This window comes from Ovis aries, chromosome 18, assembly GCF_016772045.2.
Source record: "Ovis aries strain OAR_USU_Benz2616 breed Rambouillet chromosome 18, ARS-UI_Ramb_v3.0, whole genome shotgun sequence".
Lineage (NCBI taxonomy): Eukaryota > Metazoa > Chordata > Mammalia > Artiodactyla > Bovidae > Ovis > Ovis aries.
The window spans coordinates 29,322,775-29,348,532 of record NC_056071.1 but is presented as its reverse complement, the minus strand read 5'-3'; the positions used below and the strand labels follow the sequence as shown (position 1 = coordinate 29,348,532).

The 25,758-nt window shown below is 37.8% G+C and overlaps 1 protein-coding gene across 2 annotated transcripts in view; it reads left to right on the top strand.

The window, feature by feature from the left end:
- The window catches only part of ETFA (electron transfer flavoprotein subunit alpha), a 76,009-nt gene that overhangs the window by 4,445 nt on the left and 45,806 nt on the right, over positions 1–25,758 (top strand). For both annotated transcript variants that reach the window (XR_009597234.1, XM_004017826.6), the window contains exons 2-9: positions 7,475–7,621; positions 10,183–10,264; positions 11,359–11,441; positions 14,552–14,651; positions 16,114–16,224; positions 16,873–16,974; positions 18,157–18,225; positions 21,746–21,828. Coding sequence is in view for 1 of the 2 variants with exons in the window: in XM_004017826.6 (XP_004017875.1) it covers positions 7,475–7,621; positions 10,183–10,264; positions 11,359–11,441; positions 14,552–14,651; positions 16,114–16,224; positions 16,873–16,974; positions 18,157–18,225; positions 21,746–21,828 (777 nt within the window). In the remaining variant the exon portion in view is untranslated. The remainder of the gene's footprint in view (positions 1–7,474; positions 7,622–10,182; positions 10,265–11,358; positions 11,442–14,551; positions 14,652–16,113; positions 16,225–16,872; positions 16,975–18,156; positions 18,226–21,745; positions 21,829–25,758) is intronic.

The following is a 25,758-nucleotide window of genomic DNA, read 5'->3' as shown; positions in this document are numbered from 1 at the left end:
AAATGACTGACATTTGGTATCTAAGTTACCTTTCCATTTTGGCTTATCTGTGGCCTTGAGCAAAGTCCTTCATCTTTGGAGGGGGCTCCTCAGTGTTACCTGTTAATGAAAGTGTTTTCCAGCCAAAACAAAGAGCTGAGGAGCACACTAAGAGGAAAATAGGTAGTTAATATTCTTGCAAGAATATTAATCTGAATTATTAGTATTATTTTATTCATTTGCATTTAAGATTGATTTGTTGACTAGTAAGATATCAAAGGGACTGCCCTGGTGGCTCATTTGGTAAAGAATCTGCTCACAGTGCAGATCTGGATTCCATCCCTGGGTTGGAAAGATTTCCCTGGAGAAGGGAATGGCTACCTGCTCCAGTATTCTTGTCTGGGAAACTCCATGGATAGAGGAGCCTGGTGGGCTACAGTCCATAGGGGTCCCAAAGAGTTGGACATGACTGAACGGCTTATACTTTCAATATACCACAGAGATATTTTGCACAGAGAGTACAGCAACACTTTGAAGGGTATTTGAATCTGCCTATTACTATATTCATTCCCAGACAGGGAGGCATCTCTATTATGATTCAGAAGCTATGAAACTGGTATGAAGGAACATGACAATTTTCAGAGTCCATGGTTTATCACTGATGAATGAGCTTGAACTCTGTAATTCACATGCAGATTTTAATTTCTTTTGAAGGAAGCGAGAAAGCCAACTTTGATGTGGTACTGAAAGATTTATTGCATGAGGTGAATTAAATAAAATTATGCTGCTGCCAATGTGTCTACTTTAAGCGTCTTGTCTGTTTTTAAAGAGAAGTAAATTGACTGTTTTTAATAATATAGTCAAAGTCATATGACATTTCTAGTCATGATTAAAAGCTACCATATTTTATTACTAAAGAGGTTAAAGTAATTTAAAGTTCAGAAATGTAATATACATGTTTAAATTACAAAAGTTACGTTAAAATAGGGATGAGTAATTAATTATATATTATTTGTCTTTTTCAGTAGAAGTTGAAAGATTTTATAGTTTGTACCTGCTTTTTAATTTTTGAGTTAAACAAAAAGACCTCTGCCCATTTACCATAACCCCATTTAGTTTTCAAAGGTGGTGGGGGAGGTAGATTATGTTTATTCTTACTACTTCATGTTTCGAGTAGGTTTGTAAGGGTAAAATAAGGAGTTAGGGTCCCAACTTTTTTTCTTCCAACTCCTGTTATAGTTCACTACAAGAACATACAGTTAAAGGGGCTTCCCAGGCTCAACAGTAAAAAATCTGGCCGCAATGCGGGAGATGTGAATTTGATCCCTGGGTCGGGAAAATTCCCTGGAGAAGGAAATGGCAACCCACTCCAGCATTCTTGCTGGGATAATCCTGTGGACAGAGGAGCCTGGCAGGTTAGAGTCCATGGGGTTGCAAAGAAGTTGTACATGACTTTTTATCAGCAACAGCAATCCTTGGTTGCTCCTGATGAACAGAAAAACAAGCAGGATCAAAACTGTTAAGGCTGAATAAGAGGACAGAAATGTGTTGATTGAACTTTTGCTATCCAAGGTTGATGGTGACTTTGAAGAGATTGGATTCAGTGTTGAGTGGAAGTGAAAGCCAGTTTGCTGTGAGTAAAGGTTTAGGAGTGAGGTGAGGCAGCAGAGTTTGTGTGTAAGGACTTTGTTTTCAAGAAGTCTAGCCTTGAAAGGGTGGGGAGATGATAACCTCTTTAAGCCCTATCCTTGAAAAGAATACTGTCTCATAAAAGGCCAGTCAACTTAATAAGGGTATGCAGCTAGTATGTAAAAGAAAACTTCACTTTACTACTTGGAACTAAGTCTAGTCAGTAAGTTCAGATAAGTTCCCTAAAAATATGATGGAGTGGGAAGACTTCCCTGGTGGTTCAGTGGCTAATAGCCCACCTGCCAATGCAGGGGACACTGGTTTGGTCCCTGGTCTGGGAGGATCCCGTATGCCTTAGGGCAGCTGAGCCTGTGCACTCTAGAGCCTGTGCTCTGGGAGAGAAGCCACTGCAATGAGAAGCCTGCACACTGCAACAAAGTTTCCCCTGCTATTGGAGAAAGCGGCCTTAGCAGCGAAGACCCAGCGCAGCCAAAAATTTGTGGAAAAAAAAAAGTATGATAGGGTATCTCTAGTGATTTAGCACCTTTGCATACTGTTCTTGGTAGACACACATATTAAAGTACTTAAATAATTGAGTTATCAATGACAGAAAAATGGTTGCTTTTTAGTTTTTGATCATTTTGGGGGAAACCTCTCTTAGTTACTAAACATTCACAGGATGCCCACTATGTATCAAACTCAAAGATGGATACTGAGTTTACAATGGAGAGTGAGACAGACCGGCCACTGCTCCTGCTGCTAAGTCGCTTCAGTCATGTCCGACTCTGTGCGACCCCATAGACGGCAGCCCACCAGGCTCCCCCGTCCTTGGGATTCTCCAGGCAAGAACACTGGAGTGGGTTGCCATTTCCTTCTCCAGTGCATGAAAGTGAAAAGTAAAAGTAAAGGTGTTCAGTCGTGTCCAACTCATCGAGACCCCATGGACTGCAGCCCACTAGGCTCCTCCATCCATGGGATTTTCTAGGCAAGAGTACTGGAGTGGGTCACCATTGCCTTCTCCTGAGATAGACCTAGTCCCTGACCAGTGCCTTGCAAACAGACTGGGGAAAACAGACATTTACGCATTATCTTAAGAGTGATCGTGAAAGGTGTATAGGGTCTTTCGGGAATATGTATTGGGGGAGAGAATTAACCTAGTTAGGGAGCTGGAGAAACCTGTGAAAGTACTTTGTGAACTAAGGTGAACTACAACTGTTAGTGGGTAATGAAGTAATAGTAAGAGTAAGGATTTTCTTTAGGTAACAAGGTCACTTCATTTTTTTAGTTTTGTTTGTCTTAACTCACCTGTTTACCTTTGTTTTAATTTATTACGAACTGTATGTGCTCTTTTTTTTTTAAAGAAAAATTTTAAAGTATTTTAAAGTCTTTATTGAATTTGTTACAATACTGCTTCTGGTTTACGTTATGTGTTTTGGCCTCAAGGCATGTGGGATCTTAGTCCTCTGACCAGGGATCCAGTCTGCACCCGATGAATCTTAACCACTGAACCACCAGGGAGCTCTCTTATATGATACATATCTTGCCTTTTAAACATGGTATTGTTTCCAGGATTGAGTTTGAAACAGAAATAAAAGTGCATTAGTCACGTTAGTTTGATTATTTTTTTAAAAAGCCCCAAATAAAAGTGCGTCTAAAGTCTGCAGCCCCCTTGCTTCAATTCTGGGCAAGTTTGATGGGCCATCCTAGTTCCGGGGTTCCCTTGTGAGATGAGCTGAGAGCTTTTTAGTGGCTGTATTGCAGTATTGCAGTTCAGCTTCTTCCACTGCCCAGTTATATTTCCTTGATGCCTCATGGGGAGCCAAGAGTGCTCCCCAGTAAACTTCTTTCACACACACACACACACACACACACACACACACACACACACAAAGGTTGATGACCAAAAATGGATGGTGGCACCAGTCTGCATTAATTAATTTAAGTAGCAGTGTTTTGAAGAGATTGAGATTCTTTTCTGAGCAGCTACCTTACTGCGTATTTCAACAGTTATCTTTAAAATGTTGAAGATTTGGCTTCTTTTTTTTCCTCATTAAAAAAGAGGGCCCTAAAGTCTACAGATGCAGTGGATCACAAGGTAATACAACAACTTGCATTTAAAAACCTTTCAGTAATGGGACCTGTACTTTTTGAATCTTTTTGTGATATGCTACACCACTTGTGTTTAAAATAGGATTTTAGCGTTGTAGGATTTTTAGAGCTGGAAAAGAGGCCCTTGAAGTCACCTTTTGACCTGTTCTATTATTTTTAGCAGGAGAATATTTGCTAGGTGAAATATTACAGGAATGACCCATATATAAAACAGCTAAAAATGGTAGTGCTTTGAGAACTGTTAATTGCAAACCTCAGATCTGAGTCCAGCTACCTGGACTTTAACCTGGTTCTTTTCTTAGGTCTGTAGCCATTAAGTTCCAGTTCCTCCATATGTAAACTCAAGGTAGTAATAGTACCACATCATAAAGGATTTTTGAGTTTTAAATACAATTTAATCTTAGTAGAGGGCTTTGATCCCTGAGTTGCGAAGATCCCCTGGAGAAGGGAACAGCTACCCACTCTGGTATTCTTGCCTGGAGAATTCTTTGGACAGAGAAGCCTGGCTGGCTGTAGCCCATGGGGTTGCCCAAGAGTCAGACACACTGAGCAACTTTCGCTTTCCTTTCTTTTTCAGAGGGCTCAATAATATTAGTTTGGTTAATTTGGTTAAAGCAAAGTGAGGGACCATTCTGGCAGCCCTGCCTGCCTGGTGCTCACTTTATTCTGTGTGTTGGTTCCAGCGGTGCCTTCCTGGATGGAGTCTAGTTTGAAAACCTTCGGTTTAGTTTGTCTCCCTCAATTTGAAGACGAGGAAACTGGGCTCTGGTTTAAGGAATAACATTTTAAAGGCCAGAGACCAATTTCTTCTGCTGCAGGCCACACACAGCTATTATTGCTGAATTAAGCTACATAACCATTTTAGGTTCTACGGCTTCTCTTGAGGTGGTATGTGAGAATAGAAGGTAGAATATTGAATTAGAAAAAACCTTAGCGAATTAAAGAAACCTTAATATTAAACTATAAAGGAGTCAGTTGGTAAAATAATGTGAAGTGTCTTAGGATATATGTAGTGTTTAGTCAAGACTGGTCAGTTAGATGGACTGAGTAGTTTCTTATATATCCTTTTGTTGTTTATTCTTTACAATTTTTTTGAATAGCCTTTTAAGAAGAATATGCAGTGTTCCCTTGGAAGTTCTGAAAAGCTTGACAATTCCATAGGAAACTACCCAATTTATCTTATTATAGAACTATAATTTATAGCAAATATGGGCCTTCTGCCACCAAATCCTGGATTTATTCTTTAAATGGTGATGAAAAGCTCATAAATTTTATGGTAAATGATATGTGAAGCATAATCAAAAATATGGTGTCTGATATATATTGGTAATAAATAGTTTGTTACTGGCAATTCTTGTTAAATGTGATTTGAAGCATAAATTATGCCATTGGATCCTAATTGCACAGTTCTTTACTGTGTGCTCTTCTGATTAAAATAGAAGTACCATGTAACTCTACAGGTGCATATCGGAAAAAACATTGTTCTAGACAATGGGGATACAAAAATGAACAGGCATGTTGTTTGCCTTCTAAGAACTTTCATGCCATGGAAGGAATTGTGAATTGTTACAACTTTCTGGAAAACATTTTGCATCGATCAGTGTTAAAAGCCTTGAAAGTGTGTCTATCTCTTGATCTAACATTCCTGGATTTTGTCATAAGAAGTGAATCTTAAAGATGTGCATAAAGATTTCTAACCTTAACCATAAAAATTCTCACCTCCTGTGAGTTTTTTTTTTTAAATTATAAAAACGTAAAAGCTATACAAACAGAGACTTGATTCAGCAAAAAAGTCTCCTTTTCTCCCCCTTCAAATCCCAGGGTCGGGGGAGCCTGGTGGGCTTCCGTCTCTGGGGTCGCACAGAGTCGAACATGACTGAAGCGACTTAGCAGCAGCAGCAGCAGCTTGCTTCATTTGAGGAAAAAGATAAATGTCATTCACTAATAAACAGTGTAGCAATTATGTCCTCTGGCAAATTCTTCCCTATTCTCTTCCCATCCTCATCCTGTGGCTTTGGAAACATTTCTATCCCTGAATGCTTGCCCTGGAATCTATGGCCCTCAGCTCTGGGATTGGTTCATCAAGGATCGAGGAGGCTTAGAGGGCTGAGGAGAAGGAATGGGTTGCAGTTGTAGAGGTAGGAAGCGTAGGGGAAAAGGGGCCCCTATCTTGTTGAAGGTTGTACAGAATCTGGCTTAGTCATCTATGAAAGCAGAGCAGCTGAAGTAACCTGGCTAGGTTCCAATCTGAACTTTTAGTCTTACTGGACTAAAAGGATATCTCATCTGTTGAGGAAGATTGCAGAGAGCTATGAGAAGGGTCATCTCTGCATTGTTTATAATCATAAAAAAAGTCTCATAACCTAAATGATTATGGAAACTAGTTGAACTGGTATGCCTAAGTATTAATAAAAAGATAAAAGTGAAGGTGTTAGTTGCTCAGTAGTGCCCAATTCTTTATGATCCCATGGTCCATGGAATTCTCCAGGCAAGAATACTAGAGTGGGTTGCCCTTCCCTTCTCAAGGGGATCTTCCTGACCCAGGAATTGAACCCAGGTCTCCTGCATTGCAGGCATATTCTTTGCCATCTGAGCTACCAGGATATGTACAAAATAGTAAACAAAAAATACGTATTCTGTTGATTTAGTTGCGTAACCAGCATTGTAGTCCTGTGCCTGGCTTCCCTTCATTTATAACCTCCTTATAAAATTTAAGCTCTGGGTATATTTTATATTAGGCTTTCTTCATTCCCACTCCCGATCAGAAGATTATTGCTGAATTCAAACCACTGAACCATGACACGTGATCATCAGTGCCTCTTTTTCTCACTGCCATTTTCCACAAGGACAGTTCTCAGATTTTCTCCTTTCCTCAGGCCTGTGGCGTGCTTCCTCATCCTTTCACGTGTCAGAACACCTAAGCTTCCTTCCATTCTTCCCCTTGATCGTCTGTGATCTGCAGCTGCCAGCATTTTGGCTTGGAAACTATCATTAACTGGAAACTATTCTGTCTTGTAATTGTGTGTGAACAAGTCTTATTTCCCTTGAAAACTCTGAGTGCAGGGACCATTCTTGTTCATCTTTGTGTTTCTGGTGTTCGAATTATTTCACATGACCATGAACTACATGTTGGTTTCTCGATAGCCCACAGTACCTCTGGGAGGATTTTAACTGGTTCCAGGATACAGCCCCAAAGCTTTTTTTGAATTTGAAAGCATATTTAAACAATTGAAACTTTAGCAAACTTGCTGTAGTGTTGTATTGTAAAGACAGATTTACAATATCAGTTATTTTGGTATTAAATTCATTTTACCTGAAGCGGTAGAACTTTAGTAGTTGGTTACATTATCATTATTCCTGGATATACTCTGCTCCTTAGCAGTACTGACTGCCAGTGAATGTAATTGGGAGTTGATACCTAGTTTGAGAATGTGTTCTAAGGATTTTACGTTCAGATACATATATCAGTTTCTTGTTGAACATAGATTAGTGGGAAAGTTGTTTGGAAATAATAAAAAGATTTTTTTTCTAACAGTAGAATACTAATTTGTATTTTCTATTTTTATTAGGCAGGAATATCAGTAATAGAGTGATAGATTAAAATAGCCCAATTTTGCTATTGAGCAAATATTTATAAATACATTTATAGAACTGAGTATTGCATACACTTCTCTTTAAACCACACCTGCTTACCAGTTAGAGCAAAACAAATATTATAATGCAACATTATTTTCCTTATTTTTTTTTCTCTTTTTAGACCTCATTGCTACGATTTCAGAGTACCCTGGTGATAGCTGAGCATGCAAATGATACCCTTGCACCCATTACATTAAATACCATCACTGCAGCCAAACATCTTGGAGGTGAAGTGTCCTGTTTAGTAGCTGGAACCAAATGTGACAAGGTGAGACATCTTTAAGGTCAACCATAGCAAATAAAATTGCCATCAAGAGACAGGGAATGATGGCGACAGAGTTATAATGAGGACTGTAACCCAAACTGGGCCCTAAACCTCATTAAATGGTCAGTTTCACAACCATTACTGTGTGTGAAAAGAACACTAAAAGGTTTGCTCACTAGGCGTTTTGTCTTATGAAATGAGGTGGAATACTTGACTTAGTTCCACTGGCACCGTCTTGTGCCATCAGGTGCCAAGCAGAGAGTCCCCTTAGAGGTTAATCGGAAAAGGCAATGGCACCCCACTCCAGTACTCTAGCCTGGAAAATCCCATGGACGGAGAAGCCTGGTGGGCTGCAGTCCATGGTGTCGCGAAGAGTCGGACATGACTGAGCGACTTCACTTTCACTGTTCACTTTCATGCATTGGAGAGAAATGGCAACCCACTACAGTGTTGTTGCCTGGAGAATCCCAGGGAGGGCGGAGCCTGGTGGGCTGCCGTCTATGGGGTCGCACAGAGTTGGACACAACTGATGCCACTTAGCAGCAGCAGCAGCAGCAGCAGAGGTTAATAGCCAATCCCTTTTTAGTATTGATGAATATACTTGCTGCTACTGCTACTGCCAAGTCAGTTCAGTCGTGTCTGACTCTGTGCGACCCCATAGATGGCATCCCAGCAGGCTCCCCTGTCCCTGGGATTCTCCAGGCAAGAACACTGGAGTAGGTTGCCATTTCCTTCTCCAATGCATGAAAGTGAAAAGTAAAAGTGAAGTCGCTCAGTCGTGTCCAACTCTTAGTGACTCCATGGATTGCAGCCTACCAGGCTCCTCCGTCCATAGGATTTTCCAGGCAAGAGTACTGGAGGTGCCATTGCCTTCTCCGGAATATACTTGCTAATTGCTTTTAATTCCTGAAAGTGGTAAATCTGGAAAAAGTATCATGGATGTTAATTTTTACTTGGTGTGAGAATTCAAATGCAAGGACTTTCCCAAAACTACAACTGGTACTAGAAGATGTTCTTTGGTTGTTGACATAAGACAATGACAGCTTTGTGAACTAACCCCCTGAAAAGGAGCTCTAATGATGTTTGCAGAGTCTGTACCTTGGACTTTAGTGTAGTTGAAATTGTGCTGTCATTAAGCTTACACACCTTGAGCCACCAGTTGCCTCTCTCACCATACAGGATCTGCCAGGTTTGTAGTTGGGAGCTTGGACCTCAGGGGAAAAAACCCAGAAGAGAGCTTGTTACTTTTTAGGCAATTTAATTTATTTTTTATTACATGGCATTGATGCAGAGCATGTGATATAACGCAGGTTCAGTTAGTGTTGTTTTGGCCAATTTCTTACATGAAATTGGTATCTTAAAATAATGTATTCAACCAGGTGTATGCTTATGTGGATTTCTTTACCTAAATCCTGCCAACAACTGTTGACTTTTGCATAGTTATAAAAGATAGCTAAGCTATCTTTTTGGTTGCCCTACTTTCAGATATACAAGTTCTGGATTTGATTTTTTTTACTGTGATTTTAATTAGTCTAATATAACTTGGAAGATATATCATAGACAGCAAGTAACTTTTCTGTGTAGTGCCTGAAATAAGAGATGGATTTGATAGTACAATATCCCCTGCCAGTGAATACTTGATTCAGAAGAGTTGCTTTTGCACCGCCTTTTTTCTTGAGTGAATATTGTTGGAGCCTTGCCCTCCTTTGAGGGAGGGCAGAAGGCATGGCCTTTTATGCTTACTCATCAGTGAATCAGCAAGAGGTAAAGAAGAAGATGGTAGACCAGACTATGACTGCCATGTTTCTGCTACAACAGAAACCGGTCATGCTGTGCTTAGAGATTTAAAAGAAGGAATTCTAATGGCTTTCTGTATACAGAAAATCTGACTGGTCAAAGAGCTTTCCCAGAACCCCATCCTGATTCTAAACAAGAGAAAAGAGGAATTAAGATAGAAAATATTTTGCTTCATTGTAGATAAATCCATGGGGATGGGCAGGAACTCAGGGATTGACAGTGGACTGTTTTCTCTATAGTTTTCTAAGGCTCTCTATGGTTTTCTCTATGGCCCAGAATCACTGATTTTAATATCAGCAGAAATCATTATTTTCAGATAAAGTGCAGTGGCTTGCATACCAGACTGGTTAAGTCTTGCTCTTTAGTTCTCGGAACCTTAAGTCTGAGATGTCTGAAAGGTATTGGCTGTGTCATTATTATGAGCGAAAGAACCTAACCGTTTCTAAAATGATGGACTTATATTTGTATTGAGCAAAAGGGAAGAGCACGATATACAATTACATTTGAGTGGAGAGCTAAGTTGATTTTGGTTTATCAATTTGTACTTTTTTCAAGGCAAGAATTTTTGCTTAGGGTCAGTAGACCGTAAGATTAATTGGCTTAAGATTTTCTTTGTTAAATAATTTTCTTTTATTCCTGAGAAGCCCTTTTTCTCATAAGAACAGTTTTTACAGTGGCCACTAAGATTTTATAGTCTGTTGAATCTGTAATGGTGGCTCTATTAGTATTTTTCTGTTAGATGGATAATTAAAAACTTTTATTCATAGGTGGCACAAGATCTCTGCAAAGTAGCAGGTGTAGCGAAAGTTCTGGTGGCTCAGCATGATGCATACAAAGGCCTCCTTCCAGGTGAGCTTTTCCAGTGGAAAAAATTAATGCCTAAATTATGCTTGAAAACTGAATATGTGGAGAAGGAAATGGCAACCCATTCCAGTATCCTTGCCTGGAAAATCCCATGGATAGAGGAGTCTGGTGGGCTACAGTCCATGGGGTTGTAAAGAATCGGACATAACTGAGTATCTGAGCGTGTTAGGTGAGGACCCCTAAACTTCCCTCTCTCGTTACTGGGTGGGTGTTCACCTGTTTCTGCACATTTCAGCATGAACCTGGCACAAGAGAGATTGCTTCAGACTGAGAGTGCCCGTCTGCTCCCCTGCAGGTGTGTGGGAGCCTGGGGCTTCTTGGGGGGGACATGATGCTCTTGGTTATGGGAGCTGGGCTCCTTTGGTGCTGCCTTGAGCCAAGGATGGTTAGGGAGGGGAAGTACAGCATCAAATTAAGGGTGCAGTGGCTGGCTAATAGCTTTCTTATAGATCAGTAATCAATTAGAATTAAAAACCGAGAAACAAAAAGAAAAAATAATAATAACATTAAAAACCCAGTACCATTTACATTAGCACCAAGAAAGAAGAAGAAAGGAAACAAAATATTTAGGTATAAATCTAACAAAATATGTATAAGATCTCTGAGGGAAAACTGCAAAGCTCTAGGTCTGCACATACAATGGAACATTATTTAGCCTTAAAAAAAAATTCTGAAACATGCTACAGTGTAAGTGAATCTTGAAGACACTAAGCTACCTGTAATAATCCAGGGGCAAAGGACAAAAAAATGCTGTAGGATTCCATGTATATGAGATACCAAGAGTAGTCAGATTCACAGAGACAGAAGGTAGAATGGTTATTGCCAAGGATGCGAGGGAGGGAATGGAAAGTTACTGTCTAATGGGTTGTGAGTTCAGTTCGAGAAGTTGAAATTCTGGACATGAATGGTGGTGTTGGGACAACGTGCATGTCTGTAATGCTACTGAACTGTATATTTTAAAACATCAAATTTCATCTTATATATATTTTCTCACAATAAAAACAAAAGGACCCCCCAAAAAACCCAACTGAATATGAAAATATTATGAAATGTGTTTATCAAATGTGTTTAATTCTCAGAGGAACTGACACCGTTGATTTTGGCAACTCAGAAGCAGTTTAATCACACACACATCTGTGCTGGAGCATCTGCCTTTGGAAAGGTGAGAAGATTGAGAATGTGGAATCTGATGTCGCTAGTTGGAAGGGTTAGATTTCATGGTGCTGAAAATGTACAACAGACTTTGTTTAGATAGCTAATTCTGGCTTTCAGAATTAATGTAATGGTTTTGATAAAATTTATTCTTTCAAGATTTTGATATAATTTCTGTTAAAATGCTATCTCCAGGCTTTCAGCTATGGTCATAGAGACAACTTTGTTCTTTTGAGACTTTGTCATAATTTTTTATAATGCCACTTCCAGGTTTTCAGATTTTGTCATGGGGAAAGCTCTATTTTTAAACATATTTTTCTTAAATAACAATGTGGAACTGTCTCATTGTCTGAACGCCATTTGAATTAGTAACCCATTATAAGAAATGGGTTTGCTTTGGTGACTGGTGGATATTTAGAAAGGCCAAGTTTATCTGTTTGAGAGATTTGGAAAGGGCTGTGTAGTAGTTGAAGACATCCTTAGGGTAGAGAGAAGTGTAGTCTGATCACATGCATTGTGATATGTCTGAATGGGCTATGAGATGGGTAGTGGCCTGCATGAGTTATTTACCTTCCTGAAATTCGTTTTCTGATATGTAATATGATGCAGTTTGGCCAGGTGATGTCTACAGTCTACGAGTTAGAACTATTCAAAAATGGAATGGGTTTTCTCTGTAACAGTTTTCACTTTCCTTGGAAATGGTTACGTCAGAGGCTTGCCATCCAGCTACTGTATTTTGGGATGTTGCAGGTCAGCATTGACTAAAAGATCGCTGGGGACCATTTCATCTATGAGGGTTTTGTTTCTGTGTTAGATGATTCAAACAATTTCGTGAGTCTTGAGTTTCTGTGATGACATTTCACCTAAAAAATTGTTAAACCAAGAAAGGGTGTTTGTTGTAGCTGATTCCCTAGATTTTAATACTCTGGCTTTGATTGCTTTATGGGTGTTTTGAGAACAAAGGTCATATAACAGTATTATAGCTGGTGCTGCAGCTTCTGAATGGATTTGGGACAAGGAAGAGTCCATCAGGTGAAGCTAAACAATTTGCTCTATAGTAGTTCTTCACCGATTGTCTTTTTAAGATACCACAGCTTTATACTGGTAATCTAGAGTTTTAAAACTGTCATCTTTTTGTGCATCAAAAGAACACTGTTAGTTATTACCTCTCCTTCCATGAAACCACGTGGTGTAGCCTGTTAGATAGTGTCGAGAGGTATCTGTTTCCCATCCATCCTTTCAGGACATTGAGACGTGCCTTGAAGTGCTGTGGTCAGTTTTGTTTTCAAGATGTGCTAGAGTGAAACAAGAGTGTAAGTACAAAAAGTATTAAATTTCAAGGAATTAAAAAAAAAAAACTCTAAAGCTTTAGAAAGAAGTACAGTCTGAATATCATAAAATTTGTGTGAGAATCTGCTCAGCCAGGTAATAATATTCCAGTCGTATTTCCTGAACAGTTAAAGAAGGTGCCTCCAGGAAAGAGTTACTTACTGAAGCAGACTTTAAATGCTGACAAATTTGGTTTGTTTTAAAAGCAGGTATCTTCTAAACCTCTTATTTACCAAGTTAGAACTATGTTTAATGGCATTTTAATTATTTTCCCAAGCCCTTTATTTCCTATAAAATCTTAATTTTTTTTCTGATTGTGGATTTATAAACTATGGTACTTTTCAGTAGCTCTGTTATTATGGTTGAAAGGAAATTGCTATATAATATAGGTAACAATAGACTGAATATTAGAAAATCTTTAGTGTTGGAGGATGTAGCAGGAGGAAATTTGACTCCAGCTTTCAATACTTGTTGGCATCAATTTATATAGAACTGCTTATTAGATACAGGGTAGAGAGATGAGAAGTGGAGACACACAGCCTCTGCTCTCAGGGTGCTTATAAACTTAATTGAAGGTTATATAATATGTCTATTAAAACTTTTAAAACAAAATACATGTTAGTGCCAATAATTGTACATGCATGTGAGAGGATGCGGAATAAAGGAGTGATTAGAGGATGGTCCTGAGAGAATTCTTAGAGGAACAGAGAGGATTTGGGGATGGAATGAGGAGAGGAATTTGAGTGCTGTTACAATGAAAGTTCACCTGCTGGAGTTGGTTTCATGTACTGAGTTTAGGAGATGCCATAGAGTAAGCTCTGTGTAGAAAGCAGTGGGGAATTTACCCTTTCTATTTGTGTGATAAAAGCAACACTTCACTTTTTAAATCACACTTAGATGTCATCATCTAAGAGAACCTTTGCATCTAGAAAGTATGCATATTCATTCTTCACTAACTGATTCTGTTTTAGAGCCCAAGAAATTTAGAATAAAAGCACAGAGATTCTCTTCCTCTTACTGTGAGGTGAAGTAACTAAGCCCTGGGGTTATTGAGGCTTGCCCAGTGATCCCTGCTAGTTACTACAGCAAAGTTACTACATGTATCTATTCCAGAGATTTATATGCATATACAGAAAAAGCATATACGTGTGTGTGTGTGTGTGTGTGTGTATATATATATATATATATAGAGAGAGAGAGAGAGAGAGAGAGAGAGAGGCTGTGCTTTACTTTTCTCATTTTTTAAATTATATGGATTTACTATAATTTGCAAACCTATGCCCTATTGATGGACACTTTGGTTAGTTTTTATTTTTTTAAATGTGACATCACTTTTTAAAAAGGTGAACATGTCTGATTTGGAATTTTTTCTTTCATGTACATTAAGTAAACATATAAGGATGTTCTTTTTTAGTATTTGAGAATTTTACTGCTCTAATTATTTTTCTATCTTATCTAAATTCAGTAATCTATAACTGTCACACTTTGTAAATGATGATCATTAAAGCAAATATCATATCTCATAATTCAACGTACTGAGTTAAGGTAGTTTATTGCTATAAACTCATAAAACTCTTAATGTAGTTAGAGTAGTGATCGACTCGTACTTATGTTCAAAGACTATCCAAAAAGTTGTGCTTGAAGTTGTCATGTGTCTAAAGATGCATGTGAAATATAAAATATTCAAAATAAAGTTTCTGTAGAATTTGCTTTTAGAGAATGTTATTGCTAATATTTTATAGCCATCTATCAGCATGTATGCATGTAACTCACTACTTATTTTGCTTTTAGAACCTTTTGCCCAGAATAGCAGCCAAACTTGATGTTGCCCCTATTTCTGACATCATTGCAATCAAATCACCTGACACATTTGTGAGAACCATTTATGCAGGTGAGTACCCAAGGAAAACAGTTAATCAGTATGTTAAATTTTTGAAAATTCTAAAAGCAGAAATTAATCTTGAAGATAAGATTTTGAAGCATGGATCATCCTAAAGCTTCCTGAAGAAAATCTTAAGTGTTAGATCTATCTTAGTGTTAGAATTGCTGCTGCACTGTGATATGACATTATCTCTGATAGATTTAAAACACACTTTTTTCCTTCCTGGTCATTCCATGTACAGAGTGAGATTCTTCCAGTGATCAATAAAAATTAGGTTTCTTTTTAGTATATTTTGTAAGTGGCTCTTGGAAAAGAAAACTTTATTTAAAAAAAAAAATTTCAGTCTTCTTTGCTGCTTCTATTTCATTTCTATATGCATTAAGAAATTCAGTGAAGTAAGCCAGAAAGAAAAACACCAATACAGTATACTAACGCATATATATGGAATTTAGAAAGATGGTAATGATAACCCTGTATGCGAGACAGCAAAAGAGACACAGATATATAGAACAGTGTTTTGGACTCTGTGGGAGAGGGAGAGGGTGGGATGATTTGGGAGAATGGCATTGAAACATGTATAATATCATATATGAAATGAGTCACCAGCCCAAGTTCAGTGCATGATACTGGATGCTTGGGGCTGGTGCACTGGGACGACCCAGAGGGATGGTATGGGGAGGGAGGAGGGAGGGGGATTCAGGATGGGGAACAAGTGTATACCTGTGGTGGATTCATGTTGATGTATGGCAAAACCAATACAATATTGTAAAGTAATTAACCTCCAATTAAAATTTAAAAAATAAAAAGAAATTCAGTTCAGTGTCTTTTTAGTCGATTGATCTTTTGCTAAGCACACTGGTCTGTGGTGGGGCTGGAGAAGGCAATGAACTCTTTGATCTTTCTGACTGAACTCAAACCTCTCATCTTTAGTAGTGTTTAAAGGGAAGTATTTGGTTATAGTTTAGGTCACTCTTAATGTAATTGCTAATCCATAAGAAATGTCTCAAATCCTTTAAAAATCTGGGTGCACACACTTCCTGTCCTTTATGCCTCTACCGTGTTTTCACTTATTTTCTTCCCTTAGCAGGCATAGTAGCTTTGTCTTTATTAAGTTATTGCAGCTCATGTTGTTAAGTTACTGATCATGTTGTTTTGGAGAAGAAAGCTTTTGTTTATATTCCTTTTAGGAAGAATGTACCTGATTAATGTGACAGCCTTTTCCAGTTTGTTTCTTCCATGCAGGTCAGCACTTGTTCTATTTTTAAAGACATCCAAAGTTACATAGAGTGCCACTGATACGTTTCTTCAGTGTTACAGTCCTTTTCCTATATTTAGCAAAGGTAGACAAAACCTAACTGGTCTACGGTTATTTTTTCCTTATCTTTGTGAAGTAAATTCTGAACTCAAAGGAATACTTGAGGGATTTTTTTTGCCTTTCATGGTTGTTTTTAAAAATAAACGTGTATTTCAGGAAATGCTATATGTACAGTGAAGTGTGATGAGAAAGTGAAGGTATTTTCTGTCCGAGGAACGTCTTTTGAAGCTGCAGCAACAAGTGGAGGTAGTGCCAGTTCAGAAAAGGGTGAGTGTTCATATGTATTTGTTTTAGTTTCTTATTTTTGGTTCAGACATTATATTAGAATAAGAGATTGCTTCTAGTTAAATCTCTAATGCAGGGTGTTTGAGAGCTCCATCTAAATAAATGATATTCCCAAGTTTATCCAAAAGTAAGAAATATTTATATTATTTTTTTGTACTGTGATTGTTAGTTTGGTATATATCAAAGGGGTAGGGGTGGGGTGCATTAAGATTAATTTGTTATATTGATGTAAGGATTTTTTACTCTCCTCTCATTGTTTATTATAAAAGAGCTTCAATATAATGGAAGACTGTAATAATAGTAAACTTATGGAAGGTGTTAATACTTTAATATATATAGTATCTTATTAAACCCCATAAAGAAAGGGTTATTCAGTCTTACAGGTAGACTCAGAGAATTAAATGACTTCTCAAAAGTCATATAGCTAATAACGGTGAAGGCTGGAATCCAGTCCCTTTACGTCTTTCCAAAAATCAGAGAGAATGAAATTAGTAGCAAAAAATAAGAAATCACACTAACAAAATTAAATTTCCTGTGGTTAATTCTTTGTGTATTTCTCTTAAAAAATTATTTTCACTATAGTACTTGAACTCATACTGTTTGTTTTGTTATATGTATCAATATACACAGCATCAAGCACTTCCCCAGTGGGAATATCAGAATGGCTTGACCAGAAACTAACAAAAAGCGATCGACCAGAGCTCACAGGTGCCAAAGTGGTGGTGTCTGGTGGTAAGTCGAATATTGTAATTTTAAAAAATGATGTAAACTTAAAATACTTTGCTTTTATTAATACTTAATTTTAATGGAGCACAGGTGTTTTTTCAAATGTAAGAACTAAGTTGTGAGTATTAGTCCCATTTTACCTATTAGGAAAATGAAATCTTCAGTTTAATAGTTTGGATTTCTGTTGCAAATCTGTTTTATTGGCACCAGGGGGAGCATGGTACAAATCTCAACTCCGTAGCTTTGCAACTTGGTATCTTTGTCATTTTGACTGACTCCTGTGTTATTCTGAAGAGTATGGTTAGCTTCTGAAGCAAAGAAAGGATTGGTTGGAATCTCAAGGCTGTGTTGTGTGACCCTTTGCTCTATTTTAAAAGTCTTGCAGCACAGTCCAAGTCTCTATGGATAATTCTTTCGAAGTTTTTTTCACATTTAATATGAAAACTGTTAATATTGCATAGGACTTGCTTCTTTTTGTATATCATGCTTCTTATTTAAAAACAAAACAAACAAAAAACCCCAATAAACAAACAAAAAGACCCATATTTCATAGCCTGCTGACTTTTTAAAACGGTGACTGCTATGATTGAAAAATCTTTCCAAACTAAACATCAAATGAAATAATTAAGCTTCCAAACAACCTCTTATTTCAAGTGGCATTGAGAGGAAATAATTTATATTTCAGAAAGGCATATCTGACTAGTTTATTCACTTATTTTTTTCAATAAATGTTTGAAAGGTATATGTTAGGTATATGTTCTCTGCCAGGCTCATTGCAAAGTGCTGGAGAAATAGAGGAAAAAACGGATTATTCTTGCTCTTAAGGAGTTTAAAGACTAGTGGAATGTCTTCTTTCAGTTGTTCAGTTAAGTATTGCTAAATATAGCAGTGACCAAGATAGGTATGAATCTTGTATTTAAAGAGTTTTTGTTCTAGTGGGGAAGACTGATTTTAAAGACTAATTATACTAGTAGTTAACCAGTTAGTTAATTACAGAATTACAGTAGTGTTGAATGCTTTATTGGAAAAGTGCAAGGGTATCATTGGAGAACTTAGGAAAGGCTTTATAGAGAGGATGGCAGTTGTATAATGTGAAGATTCACTCATGCATATGAAGTTCAAAATTTTTACAGAATGGAGTTTTTATTTGGTTAATTCTTTTTTTTTTTTTTTATCTTCTTAAATGAGGTCGGGGTCTGAAGAGTGGAGAGAACTTTAAGTTGTTGTATGATCTGGCAGACCAACTACATGCTGCAGGTAAGTTTATACTCCTTACCAGAAAAACATTCCCGTTTCATTGGAAGTATTTTTTCTTCATTATTTCATTTGTATGTAAGTCACTCAAAGCTGCAGATTCGTTGCTTTCTCTGGTTTTCAACTTTTCTGTCTGAAACAGTTTTTCTTAATCTCCATGTAAATGGTGTAGCCTTCAGTGAGGAAAGATTATCCTTGTTCTTTATTATTTATATGATACTCTTACCATTTGCCAAATTTTAGTAGTTTTTTACATTAAAAAACAATTAAATGTCCACTTCATTGCCTACTTCAGATTCAGGAATGCCCTTGTTTTTCTCTTTATTGCTGGTCCAACGTAAATGTCTCATACAAATAGAAATTAACATTTAAAAAATTTATAGGGAAGATAGATCTTGTTATTATATTAAGAATGGAATGATGGTTTTTGAAAACAATTAGAACATTAAAAATATTTTAGTTTTTAATTGTACAGCTATTAATGAGTGTATTTTTAATGTCTAGTTTGTTCTCCCCCTTTTGAGAGTTTCGTGTATAACTTTCTGGCTTTTATGCTTTATATTACCTAATATATGTACCCATAGAAATAGTTATGGCTTTGTCTGAATAAAGATGTTATCTTGACTCTTTATAATCAGATGATGGTATTTGACTGAGGATATTTCATTTATTCATTCACTGAATAAATATTTATTGAGTGTCTGCTCTATGGCAGGCACTATTTAAGGAGCTAGGCAAAAAACGATGAATAAAATGAGCAAAATGATTCAAAGTTCTAGAGGCCAGAAGCACGTTGAAATCAAGGTGTTGGCAGAGCCACACTCCTACTGGGGAGTGAATACATTTCCAGTTACCAGAGGCTGCCTTGGCATTCCTGGGCTTGCAGCCACGTCACTCCAGGTTCTACCACTGTCTTCGTATCACCTTCTCCTGTTTATCTGTATCATGTCTCCCTCTACATCCCTCTTAACAGGGATATATGTGATGACATTTAAAAATCACCTAGATAATCCAGGATAAGTGCCTTCTCCCAAGATCCTTAACTTTATATCATATCTGCTGCCACACAGGTAATATTCACAAGTTCTGGGAACTGGAAAGTGAATATATCTTTGGAGGGGCCATTTTGCTGCTTACCACAGACAGTAAACATAGTAAATTAATAAATAATAAAATAGTATGTTAGGGGCTTCCCAGGTGACTCAGTGGTAGAAGAGTCCTTCTGCCAATGCAGAAGATGTAGATTTGATCCCTGGGTCGGCAAGATCCCCTGAGGGAGGTAATGGCAACCCACTCCAGTATTCTTGCCTGGAGAATCCCATGGACAGAGGAGCCTGGCAGGCTACAGTCCATGGGATCGCAAAAAGAGTCAGACGTGACTTAGTGACTAAACAACAATGAATGCACTGGGAAACCAAAAAATAATCCACATAACTTGCTTTATTGTGGTGGTTTGAAACTGAACCACCAGTATCTCTGAGGTATGCCTGTACACAGAAGGGTGTGTGTCGGTTATATGCAAATACTGTTCCATTTTATATGAGGGATTTGAGCATCCTTGGATTTTGGTGTCCTTGGAAGGGTTCTGAAACTAATCCCTTGTGGATACCAAGGAATGATACTAAGTTTTGAGATGTCTAATTACAGACACCCTAATAGAGTTGTCAGTTAAGCAGTTGGTATAGGAATGTGGAGTTTGAAAGTTTGGACTGGAGATAGAAATTTGGGAATCAATTGCAAATTTAGATGGTATTTGAAACTGTGAGACTGGATGACTTTACCAAGAGTGTAGATGTAAAAGAAGTCCTAGGACTAAGCCCTAGATGCTGCAAGATTAAGAGGTAGGGGAGAAGAGGAGAATGAAGATCAAAGACAAATGGAAAAGTAAGGCAGGAAAACCAGGATGGAGAGTGTGATGTTCTGGAATCTAAGTGAAGTGGCTCAGTAAGGGAAAGCATGATCACCTGTGTCAAATGCTGCCCATGGGTCAGGGAAGATGAGGACTGAAAAAGTGCCTCATTGATCAGCCACGTAAAGGTCATTAGTGACTTTGAGCAGTTTTAGTCATGGTGGTCGTGGGGGCAAAAACCTGATTGGAGTGTTTAAAAGTAGTTACATGGTTGTATTCACTTCATGATCAGCCCTCGAAGCTGATCATGAGCTGAGTTCATTTGTGACTTGTGTGCTTTTCTTGTATGTGTGTCATATTTTAATTAAAAAGTTTTTAAAGTAGAATGGGAGGCCTGGCAATGGAGACAGTGAATGCAAATGACTCTTTAGAGGCTTCTAACCATATGGTAGAGCAGAGAAATAGACAGTAGCTAGAGGGGAAACAGGACCAACAGAGGAACTTTTTAAAGATTAGAAGATAATAGCATGCTTTATATGCCGATGGGAATGCTCCAGGTAAGAGGGAAAGGTTAATTATACATGAGAGGAGAGTTGTTGGAGTGATGTTCTTGAGTCGGTGGGAGAGAATATGAACACAGCTGCAAATGGATGGGTGAACGTGTTAGTTGGAGCAGGTTTCAGTTTTTTAGTGAAATTGGAAGCCGAATGTTAAAAGAATATTGAAAGTTTGAAGAGAGAGGAAAGATACAAAATCACAATGTAGGACAGTCTGAGAGAAGTAAAGCCTATTTATTTAAAGTACAAAATAGTTAACATGGCTGAATATTGGCGTTTTTCTCCAGTCATGTTGAACAGGACAGGTATGTAAAGGGGAGAAAGATTGCTTAGTCAGTAACCAGAGATGGAGGTTTTCCACCATCTGGAAATAAGATAATATAAGAGGAGGGCAAGGAAATTGAAGGCATATGCAAAGGAGTGCGTAGAGTCATTGATAATAGAAACTGAACTGGGTAAAGAAAGAAGGGAGAACATAAGGGGAGAGAGGGTCAGTGGAAAGAATTATAGACCTCAGTGGGGTCAGAGGGTAGTTGGAGTAAGGGACTAAAAGGGGTCAGCTGGAATGGGGAAGTCACAGAGAGATTTTGGAAATCGAGGTTGTTGATGATTTTGGCAGTGGACAGATTGAGGATATGACCACGGGTGTGGCTGAGGTAGCGTGAAGGGTAAGATGACTGAAGAATTGCTCAAAGAACTGAGGAGCCAGGATGTCAAAGTCTTCAAGAATTAAGATAAGACTAGTATTGGAGAGAGTAACGAAGACCCAGAAGCTAAAAATCCTAGAGAAATGAAGGGAATTGACCTGCTGGTTAATAGATGACACAAGCAATATACGAGTGACATTATCCGATGACACGAGATTCAAAACTGAAGGCTTTTAAGGAGAAAGGAGGGAAACCTTTTTGAGAGTGGCAGTGAGGGCCTGGAGTACCACCTTGAGGCCCCAGTGGTATGAGGATGGTGGCAGACAAAGCAGCATCTGCTGGAGAGGATTGGAGAGGGTAAAAAAAAAAAGTCTTTCTTTTAAAAAGTTTTTTAAAAACCGTTATCAGTGAATGTCCCCAACAGATTGAATAATAGAGCTTTAAAAAATGACAACTATTTTTTTTCTCAGTTGGTGCTTCTCGTGCTGCTGTTGATGCTGGCTTTGTTCCCAACGACTTGCAAGTTGGACAGACAGGAAAAATAGTGGCACCAGTAAGTACTGCAGTAAAATATGCTGTGCAAAATTCTGTGGGGATAAGAACTATATATATCTGTGGAACAGTCATCTCAGTGAAGTGATGACCTCTTCAGTGTGCCTAAGCAGTTACCCTTTATCCTGGTGAATGTGTCCTCACAGGCCTATGGATTTCTTGGCCTCAGTAAAAAGTATAGCAGGTCTTAAATCCAGCAGTGTTTTCCAAAGTTTTTAAAGCGGTAGAATACTTTTTCAAATTTATGTCACAACACTAAATATGAAATTGAGAGAAGCGTCATTTTATTATATAGATTTTATAAGTTCATCTTAGCATTTATTTACCATAGTGCCTATGTATTATAAAATCTGTACATAAAACTGGTGAATCTCTATTAATGAACACAGACTTTCAAAATCAGGAGCTGTGAATTGACAGCTGTAGTCTGACATCTTCCTGAACACCTAGTTTATTTCTGTATTATGTCTAGTTGCATGAAATTCAGTAAATTCTGTAAATTCAGGAATTCTGATTCCATTCTGATCCATATTAGATTATTCTTCAATTAAAACTATTCAAAACTTAGGAATATATTGGTTTCAAAGTTGAATTACTAACAATATCAAATGATTGTTCACGTTTCTTAGATGATACAAGTTTTCAGTGGGTAGAATTCTTAGCCAGCTTAAATCTTTATTGTGTGGAGGAAAATGAGTTTTTAAATATATTTCAAAATGTACTTTTAATGTATTTCAAAATAAGATATTAAGTCATAGCTATTAAAAAATCTCATATCTCATCAGATGTTCATTTAAAATTTCAAAATAATAAAAAAATTTAAGTCTTGTCTTTGAAGTTTGTTTTGAAGAGAGTTCAATCTTTTGCCCATTTTAAAATTGGGTTCTTTGTCTTTTTATTGCTTCTTCATTCATTTTCTTTTGAAGAGCAGGAAGTTTTATTTTTATAAGATCTAATTATTGATGGTTGTTAATGCTTTTTGTGTTATTCAGCTTATTTGAACTCAGATAAGATCTCAGAATCTAAAATGTGTACTAAAACTGTAAACAAAGTTAGAAAAACCATGTGACCTGTTTGCTTGTGATTCCGCATTTGTCAGGCTGTGAGAACATTTATTGAGCAGGTAAATTCGAACCTTCCCTTACATTTAATGAGGAATGGCAAATAGGTATTTTTTGGAAATCTTGTTTGTCCTAGTGTACATGAATAAACATCTTTAGATTTGAATTTATTTACCAAAGATGAAGCCCATACCCTTTCTAATCAATAATCTTCTACAGCAAAGTATGGTGGGAGACAGGCTTTTGTTTACATTGACTTTTCAGGAAAAATACACTTGTTATTAAGTAGCATGGCAGAATGAAAGAAAAGGACCAGTGGAATCCTTACTTGTATTGTAGATAAATGTCATGCAGTCAGCTTTCTTCAACATTACTGTCATGACTGTAGGATTACTAAAAATTTTTCATAAGGAATTTAAAACAAATTAAAGTCTTTAATATGCAGATATTAAGTCTCAGATATGAAGATGACACCACCCTTATGGCAGAAAGTGAAGAGGAACTAAAAAGCCTCTTGATGAAAGTGAAAGAGGAGAGTGAAAAAGTTGGCTTAAAGCTCAACATTCAGAAAACGAAGATCATGGCATCTGGTCCCATCACTTCATGGGAAATAGATGAGGGAACAGTGGAAACAGTGTCAGACTTTATTTTTTGGGGCTCCAAAATTACTGCAGATGGTGACTGCAGCCATGAAATTAAAAGACGCTTACTCCTTGGAAGAAAAGTTGACCAACCTAGATAGCATATTGAAAAGCAGAGACATTACTTTGCTGACTAAGGTCCATCTAGTCAAGGCTATGGTTTTTCCAGTCGTCATGTATGGATGTGAGAGCTGGACTGTGAAGAAAGCTGAGCGCCGAAGAATTGATGCTTTTGAACTGTGGTGTTGGAGAAGACTCTTGAGGGTCCCTTGGACTGCAAGGAGATCCAATCAGTCCATTCTGAAGGAGATCAGCCCTGGGATTTCTTTGGAAGGAATGATGCTAAAGCTGAAACTCCAGTGCTTGGGCCACCTCATGCGAAGAGTTGACTCATTGGAAAAGACTCTGATGCTGGGAGGGATTGAGGCAGGAGGAGAAGGGGACGACAGAGGATGAGATGGCTGGATGGCATCACGGACTCGATGGACGTGAGTCTGAGTGAACTCCAGGAGTTGGTGATGGACAGAGAGGCCTGGCGTGCTGTGATTCATGGGGTCGCAAAGAGTTGGACACGATTGAGTGACTGAACTGAACTGAACTGAAAGTCTTTGATGGGCTTCCCTGGTGGCTCAGGTGGTAAAGCGTCTGTCTGCAATGTGGGAGACCCGGGATCGATCCCTGGGTCAGGAAGATCCCCTAGAGAAAGAAATGGCAACCCACTCCGGTACTCTTGCCTGGAAAAGTCCATGGATGGAGGAGCCTGGTAGGCTACAGTCCATGGGGTCGCAAAGAGTCGGACATGACTGAACAACTTCACTTCAAAGTCTTTGAAGACTTTCTTTAACATGAATCCTGTATTCCCTGGAGATTCTGGCTCATTAACTCTGAGTTAGACTTCAGTGTGTGTGTGTGTGTGTGTGTGTGTGTGTGTGTGTGTGTGTGTTTGTGTGTCTATCTCTGTGTGTATTATTTGTCTGTGTGTATTTGTGTATGTGTTTATTTTTCTTTTAAGACTCTAAATCTTTTTTGAGCTGATTTCAAGTTTACAGAAAACTTTCAAGTACAAAGTAAGAATCTTTATTTTTGTGGACTGTTTGAGAGTAAGTTGCTGAGATGATTCTCCATCATTTCCAAATATGTGGGACATTCTATAGAACCACAATACAACTTTTAAAATCAGGACATTGGCACCAGTACGTTAATACCATGTGATCCTCAGACCCTGTTCAGGTTTTGCCAGTTGTCCCAATAATGTCATATATGTATAGCAAAGGGTTGTAATTTGCAATCAAATGTTGCATATGGTTGTCATGTGTCCTTCCATCTCAAACAGTTCCTTGTCTTATTTTGACTTTCATAAACCTTGACACTTTTGAAAATTATAGGACAGCTATTTTGTAGAGTAGAATGTCCCTTATTTGGGGTTTGTCTGTTGTCTCCTCACCGTTCAATTTAGATTATATATGCATCTTTGACAGGAACATCCCAAAAGTAATATTTCATCCTATCAAGTGGTACACAGTTTCATTGTGTCTTATTAGGTTTTCACTTTGACTGTTTGATTAAGGTGATATTTGTCAAACTTCTCCATTGTAAAGCTGTTTTTCCCTTTGTAATGAATAAATCTTTTATAAGGAGGTACTTTAAAATGATGTGAATATTCCAGTTCTCAAACTTTCAATTTATTCATTTACATTTATTTTCTTATAAGCAAACATTGAATATTGACTTATAATGGGACTTATTGTCCCTATTATGTTCAGTCGGTGAAAATCTGTTGTTGTTATTTTTGTTGATGTACAAATTGTTCTGCATTTGGCCAGTGAGAAGCCCTTCTGGAGGCTTCTGTATCTTAACATGTTCCCATCATTCTGTGGGGCCTTACTTACTGATAGAATAAGATGTTCTAGGCTTTTTGTACCTTCGCTGTCCCAGCCCTGGCATCAACCTTTTCTCCAGGGAATCCTAGTTCCTTTTAGTGAAAGAATAGTATGAAGCTGACATCTGAATGTTAATTGTGCTTGTTGCTGTTTGGATATTGCTGTTCTTAGAACACCTCAGTGAAAAAAGTTAGGGAGTGTGTGTAGGTTTGTATGTGTAGGCAGATACACAGACTTATGTATTCAAATAATACATTGCTTGATTTTTAAATGTTAAACCACCTTGAGTTGCAGTGATAAATCCTACTTGATCATGATATAGTACCCTTTTAATATATTGCTGGCTTTC